Here is a 22,158-nt window from a genome sequence, read left to right as displayed (position 1 = left end):
ACTGGTCTGGGTTTAAAGTAGAGCAGAATTACATGGCATCTCTAGTCTCTGCTTTTTCTGCAGAAGTGCAGCTTGTCCAGGATCACTGACAAAGGGATGCAGAGACGTAGGAGAGTGGGCCAGCTGTGCTAGAGGGACCTGAGATTTAGGAGGCCTCCATTCAGTCTGCCAGGAAGCTGGAAAACAAAGGGGAAAACATGGGAGGACAGAGTAAGGAAAAACCAAAGGTAAAGGTCAAGTAAAGGGTGTGGAAAATATCTGCTTGGTCTACACTTTAATCTCTGTCCCTTTACCTGACTCTGGGGAAAACGGTAGACTTGTAGGTTTGATATGGGCAGACCCCATATCAGACTCTAGCAGAGGTGGGGCAAGCTTTTCAGAGGTGGAGCAGGCTTTGAGAGCAGGACGTGGCGGAGGTATAGGGAAAGAGCTGAGTAGAGCTGAGGATGATGATGAGGAAACAGAGGAAAAAGAAGGACCACTCTGCTCTCTACGTGCACTAGTACAGGCTGAGAAAAGACAAGACAAGACAAGAAAAGAAAAGAAAAGAAAAGAAAAGAAAAGAAAAGAAAAGAAAAGAAAAGAAAAGAAAAGAAAAGAAGAGAAAAGAAAAGTTATCGCTGCATTATTGTGATAATCAAGACAGCAAACTTTTCACATGTGAAAATATACAAGGGACGCTTACCTGTGCATGCAGAGTACTACATATAACATCGGCTGCATGACACACTACTTTGTGTAAAACACTACATTTGGCAGCAGTTTGACAACTTTCCAAGGATACATTTAGTTTTAGTATTTAACATATGAAAGTATTTATTCTGCAGTTATTTTCAAAGCTATGACATCAGAGCTCTGTCAGTGCTTAATGTAATGGTCTGTTCTCAAAATAGATTCAGATCAGTAAGTCTCATTCTCAATATGAAAACTATACTTCTAATGATGGGTCCACACAGGAAGTGACCAGCAGTGACGTGGGGCCAGAGGCCACTGAGACAGGAACAGCCTGTGAAGCAGTGGGTCAACTTTAACACTTTAACCACCTACCAACATGCTCGGCTTCCCTCTATCACATCTCAAGGCCAAACTGGTTTCATCATAGGAAGACATGGATTCTTTGTTTGGAATATTGTGCAAAGAGAAACTGCTGAGATCTATCCTGATTTAAATCCCATGTGTAGGCTGGACGGAGATATTTAAAACACTTTTCAGGTTTTTGGGACTCCTGCCCGTCCCGTCTGCCCAACAGATTGATTTTCCCAAGTGGACCACCACAGCTTTTGCTATAATGGTCCACTTGACTGGCATAGTTTGTTCAATTTTTATTATTTAGATTTTATTACAAACAGAACGTACAGGACTGGGGGGCCAGGAAAGAGAAAGACGAGGGGGAAAGAAAAGAAACTGAAAATCTGCTCGATCACCTGCTGAGAAAAAGAAACAGCACAGCAGGGAAACCACAGCACCAACCAACATGAGCATCAGTTACAGTGAGCAATAAATATCCAGTGTTACTGAGCAGCATACAGAGCTAATAATGCATGATATGTTTAGACCACGATAGTGTGTGTGTGTGTGTGTGTGTGTGTGTGTGTGTGTGTGTGTGTGTGTGTGAGCTTGTATTCTGCTTGTATTACCACTTGTCCCTTAACCGAATTGATAACTTATTTCCTTGTTAATTTACAGTTAGCCATAATGCTTTAATTTATACATTGCTGGTGTAACTTTGTTTGACACACTATCCTGGGTTTGTTTGTGGTAGCAGCAGTTACATCTATTACATCCATGCATATGTTTTAAAGCAAACACTACTAACCATCAGGTCATTTGAATTTTCTTCTGTTCACAGGCAAATGTCCGGTAAATTATGTTTCTTCATATTGCTTTGGTTATAATTACCATGTTTGTCCATGTATTCAGGTCCTATATTTAAGACGGGTATATGGGAAGGGCCGCCAAGTATTTCCTGTTTATACCCACATAGCAAAGTTGGTATGGCCCTGATCTGGCCCACACAATGTGCTTACACATGGCCCACATGCCGCAAAGAATGACGGCCCTTTGGTGGCCCAGATCTGGTTTGCCAGAGGTGGCCCACACATGGGCCAGCACAAGGCCAGTTGCAGACACACTGCTGGCTCAGATGTCAGCCTAATGTGTACCTTAATCAAGCCATGTAATAACAACATGTGCCGGAACATAATAGTGCAAAAGTAACATAACTCTGTTCTTTTATAGCGCTTTTTTGCTCTCCCAGATTACTCAAAGTGCTCTATGCCACATTCACCCACTTTCTCTAAACTGAGTGCTTCCTAACTGCATTCATTCACATTCACACTCTTGACATGCCGACTGGAGGAGCCAGGGATTGAACCACCAACCTTCCGATCAGTAGCTGACCTGCTCTTCCTCCTGAGCTACAGCCACCCGGTGGTGACCATGAGTAAACCGTCACTAGGTTTTGGATAAAGTGTAAACTAACAAACCTGTCAAACCTGCATTTGAAACGTTGGCTACCATAGCAGTATAGTATTGCAACAAGGCATTTGGGTCCTCTAACTAAAATAGGAAAACAGGAACATGAATAGTGCCATCATTGCCAGACCTGGCCCACATCTGGTTGACATACACCCTGCCATGACACCAGTCAGTCAGAAGTGCCAGCTTGATGCCGGATCCGGGCCAGACCTGTTTTCTATGAGCATGCAATCACATAGACAGTGCCATCTATGCCAGGCCTGGCCCATATCTGGATCACATACGTCTTATCATGCCAGAGGTCAGCCAGCAGTGCCGGCTTGATACCAGCTCCGGGCCAGACCTGCTTGCTATGTGGGTATAGGGTCATGAGGTCATTAATTGCATCACTGGGTGTAACCAAATGAAGTTTTTTTTCATTTTGTATTGATTATTTTCTTTAAAGTAGCCTTTTGAGTTGTACTTCATGCAGTGTTTTACTTTTCAAACCATTTAGCTGAGTAAATGAGTTTGTCAATTTCATGCATAATCTTATTCCTGTTCTTTGTTTAGAATTGTATTGTTTGGTCCGACCTATTTGTTTCGATGGTAGAGACTAACGAGGTTCAGGTGTGGATAAAATCCTGTATAAAGCAAGTGGGATGTTTTCCTACCAGGTTGATTGTTTTATGGAGATGCCAGAAATAAAGTATATTTAAAAGAAGCTTAAATAGTCTGCTGATGCTGTTTACTTATCACCTTCCTTGCTGCTTACGTTATGCTACTTCACAGTGTCTAATAATGGGCGTGGGGAGCTAGAGGGCACGGGAACTCAGTCCTGAGTTAAACCTTTCTCAATTCCAAGACAAGAAGCAACTGCCAAGATAGCCAGGATAGCATTGGCTGGCTAGGACAGCACATCCATGAAATGGTTACCCAGGCAACCTAAGACAGGAACATCAGCTGAACACCAACTAAGCAACAAAGCAAAGTATCACTTCCTGTGTGGACCCACCTTTAGTTTACCTGTTGCTATCAGATTTTATTTCCTTCATACATTTTATGGTATGTTTGCTTAAATGGATGTTTTACCCTGAAGTGCAGCATTACCCTAAATACATAAATACCAGTTTACATGATGCATCTACTCTAATGTCAATACGAACAGAGCAGAACGGGATTCCTTGCAAACGGCTTTGTTTTTTCCAAAACAAAGCTGTTTGCAAGGAATTTGAGGATTGAGGGAGATAGAAAGATGGATCAGAGGGTAAAGGGGAATTTTGAAGAAATTAAAGAGAGGAAACCTTGGGCCTTCAAGGCTTCAGTTGAAGAGGAGCCAAAATGGAAGCTTTGGGGCCTTTGAGGAGCTGAAATGTCCACGAGACGCCAGCAGAACATGTCCAGGAAGCGCCAGAATCAGAAGAGAAAGGGAGCAGTGTGAAGATAAAAGACAAATAACGAGAGCAAGTGAAAATATGCAGACTGTTAACTACGCTACAACCAGAAGACAGGATTCACAGCATTTATGAAAATGCACATGAGAGGTGAAGGAGAGAGTGCAGGCAGTGGAGATGAGTTTGATGGCAGGAGTAACCTACAGCCTCACCTCAGTTGTTGCAGCATTAGCTATAATAATGACTTCTAGCATTATAATAGGATATAATGAGAAAGAAATATCAACAGTGAGCTGCAGTTTTATCCTAACTTTACTAAGAATAGGTGTAAATCCATGAACATACACTCCTTTAACAGAAAGTGCTTCAGCTCTGCAACTGGTGCAACAGATGCATTGATGCATTAAATCAAATGCAGATAATCCCTTTAAAAATGGGCTCTCAGGGTCAAAGAGAAGAAAGGGAAGCACACAAAACTAGTAACATCTGTTGACCAGTACCTGATCCAACAGTGTGCTGGAAGATTTTGGGGAGTACAGGAAGGTGAGAGTGTGCAAAGGCTGGCAACGAGTAGGCATCGGGAGAGGGCCGAGCTTGCTGGGTAGTGCTCGGTGGTTGTGCGTGGGTTTGCAATGAGAAAGATGGAACAGATGGATCAGGGACTGGCAGTGACAGTAGAGGATAAGATGGTGCTGAAAAGGTGGAAGAAATGCCAGAAGACCTTTTCCTATCAGTCTCTGAGGTCACTGAGTGAAAGATATGACATGCACAGGGATAAGGGAGAAGATGGAAAATAAAGAAATTAAATAAAGGTCAGCAGGAAACAGGAAACAAGCAGAAATGTAAAAACATAATGACATGTGTACTCCCAAACTCCCAAACTGGCTCTAATAAATAAAAAGGTCAGGTTGGACACTGATTTTAACCCATTAAATCAGTTTTAGGCCAAACCTTTAGGTCAAATTAATGTAACTCTTGTTCCAGGGGCACAATCGAAAAATTGCAATGGTTTATAAAAGCACCAACTCTGTGCTTTTCAGTGATATTAGGGTCAGTATGGTCCTCCCAGGCAAGGCGCCACATCCAGATCTTGTCAAATAACACAGAAAACAACAAAAACAAAACAAATTTTTAAAAAAACACAATAAAAAGAACCAAAATGCCTTTAAAATGTCTGTTTTCTGCAGAGCTCCATCACACTGACTCTCTCTTCTTTCAACCAAACTTTAATGCAACACCATGCCTGGCATTACCGTAATTACTCTAATAAAACTGAAAAGCACAAATCGCTGCTTTTAGGAAGCTTTGGAATTTTTTCATTTGAGCAAATGTTTCAGGAGTTACAGATGTTTAAAAAAAAACATTGGAAAATGCACGGCGACAGGTTAGGCTTTAGATCAGGGTGTCAAACTCCAGTCCTCGAGGGATGTTGCAGCAGTGACACATGAAAAGGTTTCAGGACACCGGCCCTCGAGGCCTGAAGTTTGACAACCTGGTTTAGAGGGTTAAAGTAAAGTCGCAGATGCATATATGAAAGTGGGTTTTTGTGTTATTTTTAAGAAAACATATGTGAGTGTGGAAAGTGGAAGAGAGGAACTGAAAGGAGGAAGAGAAATGATAATAAATTCACAGAAGTGAGAATTACCTGTGGGGCCTAATTCAACTACAGGCCTCCAGGCCAGATCATGAACTCTTTCAGTGGGGGAAGCAGAGGCTTTTGTATGAAGAAAGAAAACAGCAGGCAGAGTGATTAAAAGAACGGAAAGCACATTTTATATAGGAAACCAAAAAGGAAGCAGCAACAGTTAAGGAATATAAGTTCAAAGAGAAACAGAATAGAGAGAAGGGGCATAATTTCCTCCCTCCAACATGAGTCTAAGCTAAAAACAGTTTCTAAAATGCTTCGTTCATGTGGCATTGATTCCATATCTACCAGAAACAGAACAAATCTGTTTGGAAGTGCCATGAAAAACATATGAGCCCTTTTCAAGATTTCTTAGTTTTTTCATATTTGTTGTTACAAATCAAGAAAATTTTAATATCAGACAAAGATAAGGAGAATAAATACAAAATACAGTGCAACACAATAAAGTTACGATTTCATTATTGGAACAAAGCCATCCAAACCTACCTGGCCTTCTGTTAAAAAGTAATTGCTGCCTTTATTAAATCATGAATTAACTGCCTCCAAACCTAATAACTGCTCGTGCCACCCTTGGCAGCAAGAACTACAATCAAGTGTTTGCAATAACTGGCAACAAGTCTTTCACATCGCTGTGGAGGAATTCTGGCTCTCTTCCTTGCAGAGTTCAGACTTTTAGCAGATTGGTTTTTTAGTCATTCAGAGGTGGACTTGCTGATGTGTTTTTCAGATCATAGTCCTGCTGCATTATTCGAGTATGCTTGACTTTCCTGCCCTGAACTGGAGATTATTTGATTTTCTGGATTCATGGTTCCATCAATCATAGTAGTCTCTGCTGGTACAGAAGCTTGAAAGCAGCTCCAGACCATCCCAGTACCACCTCCATTTCTGACTGTTGGTATCATGTTCTTTTTATTAAATATAACACTATATTTAGAGTTTTAGTAGTCAAACCTTCCAAAAAGTTAATCTTTTGTCTCATCAGGTCAGAGAATATTTTCTTAAAAGTCTTGGAGGTCATTCAAGTAGTTTTTTGGCTAATGTGAGACGAGTCGTTGAGGTCTTTGGGGTCAGAAGTGGTTTTTGCCTTGGAACTCTCTCATGGGCTGAGGCAGGTGAGGCCTGCAGTTTTTTAGATGCTGTTCTGGATTCTGTTAAGGCCACCTGAATGAGTCATGATGGTGTACTTAGATCAATGTTGTTGTTATAGGCCGGCCACTCCAAAGAAGGATCGCCTCTGTTGGTTGGCTAGATTCCCAAACCCTTAGAAATGGCTTTGAAACCCTTTCCAGACTGATAGAAGTCAATGACTACGTTGCTCAGCTGTTCTCCAGTTTCTTTCAGTCATGGCATGAAGTCCATTTTTTTCTGGTCAGCATCACTTTGTCACGCAGGTTCTAGTCAAGTGATTTCTTGATTCCTAGGTCTGGCAGTAATAAGGCCTGAGTGTCACGATATCTTACAGCATCCTGCCATGACACTGCGGGGCGACCGTGGCTCAGGGGGTTGGGACGCGTATCTGTAACCGGAAGGTCGCCGATTCGATCCCCGGGCTCTCTGTCCTGGTCGTTGCGTCCTTGGACAAGACACTTTTCCCTACCGCCTACTGGTGTTGGCCAGAGGGGCCGATGGCGCAATATGGCAGCCTCGCTTCTGTCAGTCTGCCCCAGGGCAGCTGTGGCTACAACCGTAGTTTGCCTCCACCAGTGTGTGAATGTGAGAGTGAATGAATAGTGGCATTGTAAACCGCTTTGGGTGCCTTGAAAAGCGCTATATAAATCCAATCCATTATTATTATTTGTCTCTAACCATCGGGAACCCTCACGTTAACTTTTATCGAGTGGAAAAAAGTTAGCATTCATTCTCCAGCTTCGCTGTGTTTATGTTATGGTAGCATAGCTGTGTCGCTAGCGATCACGTAGCACATCATTATATACCAGCTAGCCCAACTTCAGTAACCCTGCAAACGTCACTGCTGTTTAGTTTTCTGTCTTCATTCATGTTGGAAGTGATAGCAGAGCTGTACGTTTGAATTTTGTCAAAAATCTCTCAGTCAGAACATGCTATATCATGTTTAGGTGAAAGCTAGCGAGCTAACTTCCTGCTAGCTTCTAACTCTGTTAAATGTAACTAATCCTGTTTTTATGGATGCCTGGGTGTTAAAATTAATTGTTACACCTGGTAAAGCAGCAATGCTGATCATTTTATTAAAGATGAAAGATTTTAGACAGTTTTTAACTCTCAGTGATGCGGCTGTGTTCGTTTGACTTTGGGACCTGAAGCGGACAGAGTTTAGGACCCAGATTACTCCACGAGGCTCCTGACTACGGTGGCCGTAATGCTCCGACAATCCATCAAGCGGTGCGGCTTCATAGCTTACCAAAGTCGTACTAAAACATTTTTTGACAGATTTTTGAGCGCCGTGTACCACATAAAATCGATTTGAGGTCAGTAAGCACAACCAGAATTCATACATAAGGCGCACTGTTGATTTTTGAGAAAATTAAAGGATTTTAAGTGTGCATTATAGTGCGGAAAATGTGGTATACAGAAGAAAAGAATATATCGCGATATATATCGTTACCGCACGTGCTTCAAATTATACCACGATATGGATTTTAGGCCATATCGCCCAGCCTCAAATGGGAGTAACTACTTGTTCACACCGGGCAGGTAGATCTCCTTCGTTTTTAATAAATGATTCATCATTTAAAAGCTGAATTTTATATTTATTCAGGTCATCTTTGTCTAATCCCAAAAAGTTCATTCTGGTTATCTGGACGTCGCGTTTTCAGTGGGAGAAACATTTCGTCACTCAAACATGCAAAGCACCCAGAAGAAATCAGGAAGGGGACAAATACTTGTTCATGGCACTGTATGTATTAATTCTGGTATTGCCTTTTTAGGTACATATTTGCACTTTAAATCCAATATTTCTAGCTGCAAATTTTAAAACCTAAAAAGCGCAGGCATGCATTGACTCTTGTAGCAGAAAATATTACAGCAAATGTTTCAGGAGTTACAGATGTTTAAAAAAAAACATTGGAAAATGCACGGCGACAGGTTAGGCTTTAGATCAGGGTGTCAAACTCCAGTCCTCGAGGGATGTTGCAGCAGTGACACATGAAAAGGTTTCAGGACACCGGCCCTCGAGGCCTGAAGTTTGACACCCTGGTTTAGAGGGTTAAAGTAAAGTCGCAGATGCATATATGAAAGTGGGTTTTTGTGTTATTTTTAAGAAAACATATGTGAGTGTGGAAAGTGGAAGAGAGGAACTGAAAGGAGGAAGAGAAATGATAATAAATTCACAGAAGTGAGAATTACCTGTGGGGCCTAATTCAACTACAGGCCTCCAGGCCAGATCATGAACTCTTTCAGTGGGGGAAGCAGAGGCTTTTGTATGAAGAAAGAAAACAGCAGGCAGAGTGATTAAAAGAATGGAAAGCACATTTTATATAGGAAACCAAAAAGGAAGCAGCAACAGTTAAGGAATATAAGTTCAAAGAGAAACAGAATAGAGAGAAGGGGCATAATTTCTTCCCTCCAACATGAGTCTAAGCTAAAAACAGTTTCTAAAATGCTTCGTTCATGTGGCATTGATTCCATATCTACCAGAAACAGAACAAATCTGTTTGGAAGTGCCATGAAAAACATATGAGCCCTTTTCAAGATTTCTTAGTTTTTTCATATTTGTTGTTACAAATCAAGAAAATTTTAATATCAGACAAAGATAAGGAGAATAAATACAAAATACACTGCAACACAATAAAGTTACGATTTCATTATTGGAACAAAGCCATCCAAACCTACCTGGCCTTCTGTTAAAAAGTAATTGCTGCCTTTATTAAATCATGAATTAACTGCCTCCAAACCTAATAACTGCTCGTGCCACCCTTGGCAGCAAGAACTACAATCAAGTGTTTGCAATAACTGGCAACAAGTCTTTCACATCGCTGTGGAGGAATTCTGGCTCTCTTCCTTGCAGAGTTCAGACTTTTAGCAGATTGTTTTTTTAGTCATTCAGAGGTGGACTTGCTGGTGTGTTTTTCAGATCATAGTCCTGCTGCATTATTCGAGTATGCTTGACTTTCCTGCCCTGAACTGGAGATTATTTGATTTTCTGGATTCATGGTTCCATCAATCATAGTAGTCTCTGCTGGTACAGAAGCTTGAAAGCAGCTCCAGACCATCCCAGTACCACCTCCATTTCTGACTGTTGGTATCATGTTCTTTTTATTAAATATAACACTATATTTAGAGTTTTAGTAGTCAAACCTTCCAAAAAGTTAATCTTTTGTCTCATCAGGTCAGAGAATATTTTCTTAAAAGTCTTGGAGGTCATTCAAGTAGTTTTTTGGCTAATGTGAGACGAGTCGTTGAGGTCTTTGGGGTCAGAAGTGGTTTTTGCCTTGGAACTCTCTCATGGGCTGAGGCAGGTGAGGCCTGCAGTTTTTTAGATGCTGTTCTGGATTCTGTTAAGGCCACCTGAATGAGTCATGATGGTGTACTTAGATCAATGTTGTTGTTATAGGCCGGCCACTCCAAAGAAGGATCGCCTCTGTTGGTTGGCTAGATTCCCAAACCCTTAGAAATGGCTTTGAAACCCTTTCCAGACTGATAGAAGTCAATGACTACGTTGCTCAGCTGTTCTCCAGTTTCTTTCAGTCATGGCATGAAGTCCATTTTTTTCTGGTCAGCATCACTTTGTCACGCAGGTTCTAGTCAAGTGATTTCTTGATTCCTAGGTCTGGCAGTAATAAGGCCTGAGTGTCACGATATCTTACAGCATCCTGCCATGACACTGCGGGGCGACCGTGGCTCAGGGGGTTGGGACGCGTATCTGTAACCGGAAGGTCGCCGATTCGATCCCCGGGCTCTCTGTCCTGGTCGTTGCGTCCTTGGACAAGACACTTTTCCCTACCGCCTACTGGTGTTGGCCAGAGGGGCCGATGGCGCAATATGGCAGCCTCGCTTCTGTCAGTCTGCCCCAGGGCAGCTGTGGCTACAACCGTAGTTTGCCTCCACCAGTGTGTGAATGTGAGAGTGAATGAATAGTGGCATTGTAAAGTGCTTTGGGTGCCTTGAAAAGCGCTATATAAATCCAATCCATTATTATTATTTGTCTCTAACCATCGGGAACCCTCACGTTAACTTTTATCGAGTGGAAAAAAGTTAGCATTCATTCTCCAGCTTCGCTGTGTTTATGTTATGGTAGCATAGCTGTGTCGCTAGCGATCACGTAGCACATCATTATATACCAGCTAGCCCAACTTCAGTAACCCTGCAAACGTCACTGCTGTTTAGTTTTCTGTCTTCATTCATGTTGGAAGTGATAGCAGAGCTGTACGTTTGAATTTTGTCAAAAATCTCTCAGTCAGAACATGCTACATCATGTTTAGGTGAAAGCTAGCGAGCTAACTTCCTGCTAGCTTCTAACTCTGTTAAATGTAACTAATCCTGTTTTTATGGATGCCTGGGTGTTAAAATTAATTGTTACACCTGGTAAAGCAGCAATGCTGATCATTTTATTAAAGATGAAAGATTTTAGACAGTTTTTAACTCTCAGTGATGCGGCTGTGTTCGTTTGACTTTGGGACCTGAAGCGGACAGAGTTTAGGACCCAGATTACTCCACGAGGCTCCTGACTACGGTGGCCGTAATGCTCCGACAATCCATCAAGCGGTGCGGCTTCATAGCTTACCAAAGTCGTACTAAAACATTTTTTGACAGATTTTCGAGCGCCGTGTACCACATAAAATCGATTTGAGGTCAGTAAGCACAACCAGAATTCATACATAAGGCGCACTGTTGATTTTTGAGAAAATTAAAGGATTTTAAGTGTGCATTATAGTGCGGAAAATGTGGTATACAGAAGAAAAGAATATATCGCGATATATATCATTACCGCACGTGCTTCAAATTATACCACGATATGGATTTTAGGCCATATCGCCCAGCCTCAAATGGGAGTAACTACTTGTTCACACCGGGCAGGTAGATCTCCTTAGTTTTTAATAAATGATTCATCATTTAAAAGCTGAATTTTATATTTATTCAGGTCATCTTTGTCTAATCCCAAAAAGTTCATTCTGGTTATCTGGACGTCGCGTTTTCAGTGGGAGAAACATTTCGTCACTCAAACATGCAAAGCACCCAGAAGAAATCAGGAAGGGGACAAATACTTGTTCATGGCACTGTATGTATTAATTCTGGTATTGTCTTTTTAGGTACATATTTGCACTTTAAATCCAATATTTCTAGCTGCAAATTTTAAAACCTAAAAAGCGCAGGCATGCATTGACTCTTGTAGCAGAAAATATTACACAAACAAAAATCACTTGTAGAACTATCTAAGACTACCTCAGGTATTTATCCTGATTCATCAGACCAGACCACCCTATTTCATTGTCTCATCATCTAGTTCTGATGCTGTCAGGCCTTTTAGGTACTTCTGCTGGTGAACATGTACCAGCACTCTGACCAGTACATATCCATGCAGTCCCATATGCAGCAAACACAGAACCTGAACTTTTGGAGATGATATAACTGTTATCTAGCCATCATATCTGGGCCTCATCATTACATTTACTATCTGTAGGCACCTACTAAATGTGTGACACAGGTAAACCACAAGACATCGTTTATCTTCCAGGCTTTGCTTTTACCTAAAAGTTGAGTATTTTGTCTTCTGTCATTTTTAGCCTGGTTGAATCAGTGCACAGGTATCCTCACAAATCTTACCTGTAACATAAGTAACTTGTCCTGTTCCAAAGTTTGACCTTCTCTCTTCGCTGACTTCATCGTCGCTGTCATTAAAGTCATCCAGATTACCAATATCATTCTGTTTTATGCTCATAAGACTGGCCAAACTCTGCATGTCCTCATCTCTGTGATAAAACAAAGAAATCAGCAGACATCACTACCTTTATCCAGCTCCACTAATATTTTCACATACCTAACAGAAAGTTTTAGATTCAATGCAAAGCTGCTGATGTCACACTGGATGTTACACAAACTGCTGATCTGAGCGTGCTGTGCTCAAATGTCCAGATACAAATTTAACCCAACAGATTTTTATAGACCACAGTAAAACCTCAACAACTTGGACATTACGTTGGAAATCTGCAGAGAAAAGTAATCCTCACTGCTCCTGGAACGTCATAAAAAATAATAAATAAAAATGCTTCTTGACTTACGTGGCCTTGCCTTCCCTGAGAAAGATGCACGACAGGTTGAGCTTCAGTGTGGCTTCCACCACTTTCACAGAGAGTGGTTTGAGCGTCAGTGTTAAATCGTACTGAGCTGGTGTGGCGCTTGCATACTTCTTCATATTGACATCAGCTGATGCCAGCACTTTTTTACATCCTTTTGTCTCCTGATTTAAAAAAATAGAGTTCAAGTTTGAATGCACACACATTCATTAATCCCAAAGATAATTAGTCACCACTCAACAACAACACAACTCAAGGTCTAACCACAGTATGGCATAACATAACATTGCCCCCGCCATCTTTTTACTCAAAATATTTTTATTGAGTGATCAATACTAACAAACCCTTTCCTTACAAACCCCACAGAAGTTAGCTGCAACACCACTGAGCTTCACGTTCCCATTAACACAGACACACATCAGACCTCGATGGAATAAGCAAGTCAGTTAGTCAGCAGGAACATCCTGAAGGTTAGGTTAAGGTTAGAGAAGTTTGTCAGAAAAAGACCCCAGATTTGATCAAATGTGCCCTTTTGGTTCTGGATGGAGCAGTGGATCTTTTCAAGACTGAGACACAACATGAGATCAGCCAATGATCGTGGGAGGGCGGGGCAGCAGCCTTCCACCTCAACAACATGGCACGCCTAGCCAGGAGGGAACCGAAAGACCGCAGCCGACGTTTTGCCCAGTAATATACTGATCATCCTCACAAAAATTTGCCAAGGCAGGGTAAATCCAAAACGTGGGTTAGTTTGGCATCATCAGACCTGCACCTGTTACAGCGAGGGTCTAAGATAGGATAGATTGTAGCTAATTTGGATTTAGATAAGTGGGCCCTGTGGTACTTTGAATTGCAGTAGGGAGTAGCACAGAGCAACGTGGAGTTTACCAAAGGAATGAATCCCAGACGACATCTGACATAGATATGTCCAACTCCCTCTGCCCCACCATCTTTGATAAGGGATTCGATGTGCTTTGGATCCTAAGCTGTTCTGGTTCTACTTCGTACTTTTCTTGTCCCATCAGTTCGGTACTAGTTAGTCACATAATCATCTTGCCATTGCTACTCAGTATGGCTGGATATGGTGAGAACATCTTCTAATTTAGTTTGTTGTTCTTCCACTTTGGTCCTGTGTCGTTACCACAGAACACCTCTATGTCCTATTAGCCAGGTAGCCAAGTTTCAGGCCCCAAGTGTTTATGATCATACCACAATATGAAAGCTAGCACAAAAAGATCAGACTTACATTCTCAATAACAAAAGTCCATTCTTTGTCTTCAAACTCCTCTGCAGTCGGTTCCTGTCAGAGCATAAATAATTAGCTGAATGACATTATATTCCCCATCTATAATCCATATAATTAATCAGCTCCATACCTTGAAGAGTGTGACCGTGATATCTAAACTCTCTGGAACCTGCCAAACCACCAAGCCTCTGTAGGGGTTCTGGATTCCTGGCTGCCAGCTGTGCAGCTGACAGAACAGAAACAGGAAGCATCAAGAAAAGGCTGCAAATCACTAAAGAGGATTATATCAGTCCAAAATGGAAAATGTGGTACGTTTTAATTGCTATGCAAATTGGATGTGCAGCCTTCATGTATTAGGTCAAAATATTTAGTAATGACTAATCCCAGTGTAAAAACTACTCCATCTGTCAGATGCTCACGTAGAAACACTGGTTTTATATTATGACAAGTCAAATTTTGTTCTTAAGTAGCGCTGGCACAACTAGCTCCTTTCAGTGCTTTGTAAAGACGCTCGTTTGTTTCTCCTTTTATTACCTTTGTGCTGTGACGTCTGCTCCTTCTGATCCACACCACTCTCAGTTTGTCCGGTTGCCTGAATAACAGCAGAGCGTATATTGTATTTTACTGTATTTTACTGATTTTACTGTGTCTGGCAGCATACAATGAGTATATTACAGCAACAACTAAAATCCTTTTTCAACACAGACACTGTCTTACACACAGATAAACAAGTTAACCAGTTTCTGAATGAAAGTTTGACTTTCACTTCAGCCAGGCTGTAGATTTTCTTCTCCAGCTTCATGTTGGTAACAAGTCCCAGGCTGTATGTGAAATCTATTTTTTACAATAGACACTGACTCTGTTGTGAGCAGAAACACTGACATGTTTTGCCTGTTTCATTGCAATCTGTGTGGCAATGATGATGGCACCCACGATTTGGTCAGACCTTGTGTAAAACACACAAGGACACACACACACACACACACATACATGCCAAACACACAGAGGACAAAGACAAAAGGGGAACCTAAATGGACAAGAAACTGAAACATACAAGCGCAATCCCAAAAGTAAGGACTCCCGCATCGACCGAAATGGGGATAGAAAGATAAACAGGTCGTGCCCGTGTCATAGCTGCTCACCAGCGCCGCCGCACAATCTTTCAAATGTTCTTTCAACTTTGGGAACAGGTGAAGTCCAGACTGTAGGGTGGATGGGTGATGACGTTTCAACCAAAGTTTTGCAACAGAGCGACAGTTTAACGGGCGACGTGTGGATGCGCGGTGTTGTGGAGAATGCTTACGCTCTTGCTCAGCATTTGTCTTCTCCAGTTCAGAAATGCCCTTCTGAGTTTTTCCAGTGTTTCACAGTGCCAGCCATCAAAGTCAACCAACAAAACCCCCTTTCAGTCCCAAAACACAGCTGAGCACTGTGCGTAAGCATCGTCCACGACACCACACGTCCACACGTCCACACGTCGCCTGTCAAACTGTCACTCTGTTGCAAAACTTTGGTTGAAACTTCATCATCCACCCTACAGTCCAGACTTCATCTGTTCCCAAAGTTGAAAGAACATTTGTTCAGAAGGCGATTCTACAGCATCGGCGATGAGCAGCTATAACATGGGCATTGTAAAACTACCAGGCTGATGCTCAGTGGACTGAGGCATAGTTGCATTATCACAAACAGGCATGGTGCAGGAGAGAGTGTCTCCTTTGAGTGGACTGGTTCTTATACAGCACTTTAACACAACCTGTAGACTCGATCATTCGCAAAAGCACTTTTTTCTACGCTGTTTCCAATCTAACATTCAGTGGATGCATCGAAGAGTAACATGGAGTTAGTATCTTTCCTGAGGATTTGGCATGCAGACTGGAGCACCATCCAACCATCAACCTAGTTAGTAAGTGACCACCTGAGCTACATCCCTCAACCCTCAGTGAGCGACTAAGCCCGTAAACTCATCAGAAAAGAGTTTACAAGGTCAAGGTTCAGGGCAGCTTTCCCATAGACATCTATGGGTTACGGTCAGGTAGGTTTGGTATACTTAAACAGGATGTTTTCAGGTTTAAGGCACCTTCATGTTCCTTTCAGTTTTCAGGCTGAAGCTGAGCCCATTGTTTCTACAGCCTGGGGTAAGACACATGCATGGGTGTGGGCGAATCATTTAAGCTTGCCATAAATGACATTTCTGTGGCATCACAATCATTGTACAAGTCTATCAGAAGAATGTTTTAAATATGGATCAGCTAGGCTGTATGCTCCTCAAACTGTGAAGCCTCCTCTAATATGGTTACACTGTAACACTGTGCATTTTAAAATGAGGTCGTTATACATCATTCCTGGTACCTGTGAATGTTTTCTTTCAGGCGCTTTTGTCTCTACAAACCACTGAGTTACTCACCACCACAGGCCTGTACATTTATAGGTCAGCACAGAAACATGTCTGTTATAAATAGTGCAGCAGGTGTTGCTCTAAGCTCTGTGAAGCGTGTTGTCCATGTCTGTTCTCTGTCCGTTGCTTTCATTCTCACTCATCGCTCACAGTCTCTTACCAAAAGCAGCTGGTTAGTTGATCATTTGGGCAAGTGTTCAACAGTTTTCTGCTTTACTCACTGTATTTGTTTTTGATTTAGAGCAATTTGGTTAAGCTTTATGACAACTTGACAACTTGTAGTTCTGGGAATCTTTTCTATTAGTTATGATCAAAATAGTTTTCATCAAAGCCAAATCAGTCCAGTTTTGGGTGTTTACATGATGAATCTGCCTATAAAAAACATTTATTGAGATCATTTTAGTCGGAGGTCAAACTGAAGCATGTTGTTAACTCTTGTTGCAAATTAGACAGTGTGACTGGGTGGTAGACGACCTCGGGGTCACATCTGGCCCTTTAGTTGTCTGCGTGCATATCTGCATGTTCAATGTCCTACTGTCGTTGTCTGGTTCTCACTGTACATGTCACTTCCTGTCTTACTTTGAAGGTGCCTCGTCTCATGCGTCTGATTGGCCCCAGCTGTGTTTCCCCCCGTTTCTCGTTCCCTCATTATCCTTGTATACTTCAGCCCTTCGTTTCACTCTGTCCGTTGTCGCGACCTCCTTCATTTCCCTGCTGTGTGTTCTGCCTGCCTGATTAGTTCAGGCGTCGTCCCAGTTTACTTAGTTTTATATTTCACAGCTGTGTCTTCTAAAATAAAGGCCTGTCTGTGAGTCTGCAGTGGGATCCTGTCCTGCCTGCTTCACACAGCAATTCATGACCCTGACATCAACAAATACACAGATTCTCCTTCAGCCCCCTTTCACTGGTCTGAATTGGCCCGATGTTTTCAGAAAGAAATACAGACGTATGTAAACCGTCTGCTTACTACATTACTCACTCCTTCACTGAGTGTCCTCGATCTGAGCTGCTAATCTGCATTACTCCTGGTATAAAACTGGTTACTATTGACATGAACTGGCTGCATCTTTGTCCTACAGACATGACCAAACATTTTAGCAGTGACACAAAGTTTGTTTCTTATGCACTTTGCTGCTTCAGTTTTTGTTTCAAATAACAAGAAGAAGAAGAAGAAGAAGAAGAAGAAGAAGAAGAAGAAGAAGAAGAAGAAGAAATGTACAATTATAGATCATAAGTTTCAAAAACTTTTTGCTGGGAAAGAAATAAAAGTTTAGTTTTAGTCGTGGTGTCAAAATCTTTGTCACCGTTTTAGCTTTGACATTTAACTTATTTCAGTGTTAAACTTTTGTGTGTGGTTTTATTGTTCCGGTGAATATTGGCTTTGATCTAATTGTCTTGGGATGAAATCCAGAAAAGAAAATCCTATGGGACAAAATAAGGGATGCTTAAAACCACCTCGGGCACTCTGACCTCAGAGATTCCTTCAGAGCCCAAAAAGAAAGGACGTGATTACATGATAATTACCTTTTACAGTGTGCTGTCATTAGATTTCCAGTAACACTGCCTTAACAGACACCACTGACCCCAGTACAGAGCATGCAAAATGTGACAAATCTCTCTAAACTACCACAAAGCACAAACAGTGTGAAAGGAAGGCCGGCCAAAATACAAGCCAGGGCCAGAAGACTGAAAACACATGTTGACTGAACAATGACTAACGCCAGTGGAATTAAAGGAACTCCTACATGCCGAACCTAAAACAGCAGCTCTAAAGCTAAGCACAATATCCTCTGTATACATAAACTGGAAATGGCCAAGAGGAACATGTTTCAAGCTTGTCCTGAACACTGAAAACCAGACTAATCATCCAATCTGTTCACGAGAAGAGAAATGCCGAGCAAATACCAAGATTTTAGATGTTTTCTGGAAGAGGCCAATGGGGACTGATGGTTCATCCATGAAGATGTCTCTGGCTCGTAGAGTCAGTTATAGATCTACCTCCTAAAGAATTTTCTTCACTTTGCAAAATATTGTAGTTTTTCTTAAAGAATTTGGCAATCATCATCCTAATCATGTACTCCTTTATACTCCTTTATTCTCATACTCAAGTTCAACATCTGGGATCAGGTCCAAATATCTGATCTGATTAATCTGTCGTGGAATAATGAGAGAAAAAAAGGTCCTTATCTTGCCAAAACAAAACTTTTAGTGACTGGGCCAGTCGGCTTTTTGGGTTCATTTAAGGCCCCGTCTCTCACTGGTAGACTCATTTAATAATTCTGTTATTTAGATTTGTGCACCATTACATGCTGATGTTTCACAATCACAACAACAGTGGTCAGTTATATTGTAAGGTAAAGACCCTCCACCCTATAAGAATAGTCAGATGACACTAAATAGTAACAGTGGGAAGGAAACAAACTCCCTTTTAACAGGAAGAACCCTTCAGCAGCATCAGGCTCAGGGAGGGACAGCTACCAGCTAACAGCCAGGACTCGCTGGAGGTGAAAGGAGGGAGACAGGACAAAAGCAAGCCAGCCCTTGCAGCCTGCGTCTATTGCAGTGTAACTAAGGGAGGATCCAGGGTCACCTGGTCCAGCCCTAACTATATGCTTTAGCAAAAAGGAAAGTTTGAAGCCTAATCTTGAAAGTAGAGATAGTGTCTGTCTCCCGAATCCAAACTGGAAGCTGGTTCCACAGAAAAGGGGCCTGAAAACTGAAGGCTCTGCCTCCCATTCTACTTTTAAATACTCTAGGAACAACAAGTAGGCCTGCAGAGCGAGAGCGAAGTGCTCTAATAGGGTGATATGGTACTACAAGGTCATTAAGATAAGATGGGGCCTGATTATTTAAGACCTTGTATGTGAGGAGCAGGATTTTGAATTCTGGATTTAACAGGAAGCCAATGAAGGGAAGCCAAAACAGGAGAAATATGCTCTCTCTTTCTAGTCCCTGTCAGGACTCTTGCTGCAGCATTTTGGATCAGCTGAAGGCTTTTCGGGGAGTTTTAAGCCTTTAAAAAAAAAAATTAAGGACAAACGGCCATAATTCATATTTGTTTTTGCTTAATTCTTAATTGCCAATATATATAATTAGTGTGTGGGTGTGACACCAAGGAGCCACTAATCTGAGAGAATGTCTGACTTTATAAATGTATGATTAAATAAAAGAAAATGTATTGAGTATTCAGTTTTAAAGAAAAACAGCAAAAGAAAGTATTCCTGTAACTGGATTAAAAGGGATTATGCTAAAAGATGTTCATGTAAGAATAAGATCATGACAGAGAGGTTGTATAAACTAATGGAACATAAGGAGAAATATGCGACTGAATGTTCATATACAATGAAACTTTCTATGGTAAGAATAACATGGAAAAAAAGAAACTGTAATGAAGTGATTTTAACTTTTAAAGTTAGTTTTAAATCATGTATGATGACAACTCAGACAGACAGGGAGAGGATGATGAGGTACGGGTGGACAGTGATTCCACAGGTGAGACCAGACGTTATCTTAGACGATGTGACGTAAAAAGGGGGAGAAAGGAGGAGCAGGTATAAAAGCTTTGTGCAGAATAGATAAGAAGAGCAGTTCAGAGGATTGGACCTAAGATGTTCACAGCTGGAAGCTCCTCCTCATGCCTGGGTGTGCCCATCTCTCCAACCTCCTTCTTCACAAGGATCCGAACAAGCTCAGCATTAGCTTACAATGGGTTCATTAGACACATGTAACCGAGGTGATTTGATTAATATTTTCTGATTAGTATTATTTGGTTCTGCTTTTGTTTTGCTCCTATTATATTGCTTTAATAAAATATCCTTCGTTAAATGGTTTTAATTGTGGGCCTTTACAAAGGGACTGGTAAAGTATTCTAAATTAGTGAGATACCACTTCATCTCAAGGTGCATGTTTGAGAGTTATACCATGGAGTCCACTTCTGATTTGAGGCTTTCTTTCACAGAGGGGCCACAGTACCCAACAATCACATGACCCCCTATGAGCAAGCACAACAATGGGAAGGAAAAACTCCCTTTTAACAGGAAGAAACCTCCAGCAGAACCAGGCTCAGGGAGCACAGTACTCTCTGCAATGAGGAATTATGTTACAGCACCTTCCAAAAGATACTGTAATGAAATCTATTCCCCAGCTGTCTTTATTGTAAATGTAAATTTTGTTAAGTAATAAATAGACAAAACTCTTAAATGTGCACTTTCTGTGCCACATGTCAGAGCTCCAGAGTGTGATTAAAGTGGTGGCTGATTTCTTATACAGCCCAGCCTCACAAAATGTGACCAGTTAGTGTAAAGTCAGCTGGTGGTGGCCCAGCACTCACCCAGAATCACATTATGAGCCACAAAAACACAAGTGTTTGAATCTGGTTAAAGCGCTACTTTACCGGAACAACTGTTTGCCTTCAAAAAAAGGTTTCCTCGTGTTTTTAACTCCTCCCAACAGTTATTGCAGACCTGGGCCTGCCACAGATTTCTTATAAGAGGGGAAGTTTTTATCCATGACCTCAGTGTCCAGAAGTCTACTTTCAGCCAATGATGACGGCGTAGATGCTTCATCCTTCCACCAGCACACGTGACACCAGCAGTGACACTAAACTGCACCACCACTCACTCCCACAGCCACGACAGTTTTTTGGCTTGACCCGTTGCCATGGTTATTAGGATGCCGCATGGTAACAATTACAGTTCTCTTATCAAGAAAACAAACACGGAAGTAATGGGGCGGGCTCTCTCTGCAGCAAAACAAAGCATTTAGCATTATTTTTTCTGAACATTAAAACCTGAGGTATTGTGCCGACGACCTGTAATTACACGGAGTAATTGTATTAAGTCTGTCAATAAGACGTTAATGCGCAGTGATGAATACGCCGGCTCGTGTAAACTGAGTGTGGATGATACACTTAGTTTCACAGGCTTTACTCGCCGAAATGAGAAGTTCACACGCCTGACCGGAGTTTGGCATCACTCTCTCTGTCAGCCTCTTTAACGCTCAGAGAGCACACCACGGAGCAGTGCCGGGGTGCGCAACAAATCCACAGTTATCAAATACTGACAAATATAAGAATTATATCACTCACCATTTATTTGTACATTCTATGATCAGCTCTTGAAACGAAGCCGCAAACTGGAATTTCGACGCCTTCTTTCCTACCCGCTGGAGCCGTTTCCAAACCGAAGTCATGCTCGACCCTGTCACACACGCTGAAGTTAAATTACACGGAGGGCAGGCGTGTCCCCTCTTCCGTGTTCCTTCACCGGGGAGTGGATGGGAGACTCCACCTGCCTCGATGACAGATCCTCACCAGTGCTCGATCCGTAGACACGGTACAAAACAAATACTCCGGTCACGTATCGTGAAGTTAACGCGGACAAACCGGAACCCATCGTCACTGGGACTTTCAAAATAAAATCAGATGTCTCTTCCAACTTCCACCCATCAACAAAGGAGGAAGTTTACAGTTTAAATCTCATCGTGAGCATTTAAAACAAAGGTTTTAACAAAAATAATGATACATTTTCCACTAGAATGCTTATATTTTGGCACAAATACATAAATAAATAAGAGGAAGTCAAAGGAGAGCGTCACAGGGCGAGCAGCCAAAGCACACAGAAGAGCCCCACCCAGTGTTTACACTGTGGTTTCACTGCTAATCACACTGCCAGTAAAAGTTTGGACACACCTTTTTATTTAATGTTTTTTCTTTATTTTCATGAATGTTTACGCTGTAGATTCTCACTGAAGGCATCAAAACTATGAATAAACACATGAAATTCTGTAGTAAACAAGAAAAGTGTGAAATAACT

General features: G+C 41.7%; 1 protein-coding gene across 3 annotated transcripts in view; it reads right to left on the bottom strand.

Moving 5' to 3' along the window:
- ehbp1l1a (EH domain binding protein 1-like 1a) overlaps nucleotides 1–21,720 on the bottom strand; it is a 47,732-nt gene extending 26,012 nt beyond the window's left edge. For all 3 annotated transcript variants that reach the window (XM_085349758.1, XM_085349759.1, XM_085349760.1), the window contains exons 1-12: nucleotides 21,432–21,720; nucleotides 14,485–14,542; nucleotides 14,081–14,176; nucleotides 13,951–14,004; nucleotides 12,690–12,868; nucleotides 12,235–12,380; nucleotides 8,818–8,886; nucleotides 5,497–5,565; nucleotides 4,352–4,597; nucleotides 3,762–3,824; nucleotides 294–509; nucleotides 33–176 (exon numbers count right to left, since the gene is read on the bottom strand). In XM_085349758.1, the coding sequence (XP_085205884.1) occupies nucleotides 33–176; nucleotides 294–509; nucleotides 3,762–3,824; nucleotides 4,352–4,597; nucleotides 5,497–5,565; nucleotides 8,818–8,886; nucleotides 12,235–12,380; nucleotides 12,690–12,868; nucleotides 13,951–14,004; nucleotides 14,081–14,176; nucleotides 14,485–14,542; nucleotides 21,432–21,535 (1,444 nt within the window). In that variant the 5' untranslated portion in view covers nucleotides 21,536–21,720. The remainder of the gene's footprint in view (nucleotides 1–32; nucleotides 177–293; nucleotides 510–3,761; nucleotides 3,825–4,351; nucleotides 4,598–5,496; nucleotides 5,566–8,817; nucleotides 8,887–12,234; nucleotides 12,381–12,689; nucleotides 12,869–13,950; nucleotides 14,005–14,080; nucleotides 14,177–14,484; nucleotides 14,543–21,431) is intronic.
- Between the last annotated feature and the right edge of the window lie 438 nt (nucleotides 21,721–22,158).

This window comes from Diplotaxodon limnothrissa, linkage group LG3, assembly GCF_057381915.1.
Source record: "Diplotaxodon limnothrissa isolate DT_005_m linkage group LG3, D_limnothrissa_male_GT1.1, whole genome shotgun sequence".
In the NCBI taxonomy this organism is placed as follows: domain Eukaryota; kingdom Metazoa; phylum Chordata; class Actinopteri; order Cichliformes; family Cichlidae; genus Diplotaxodon; species Diplotaxodon limnothrissa.
Note: the sequence above shows the minus strand (reverse complement) of the source record. Positions and strands in the feature narration are given on the sequence as shown.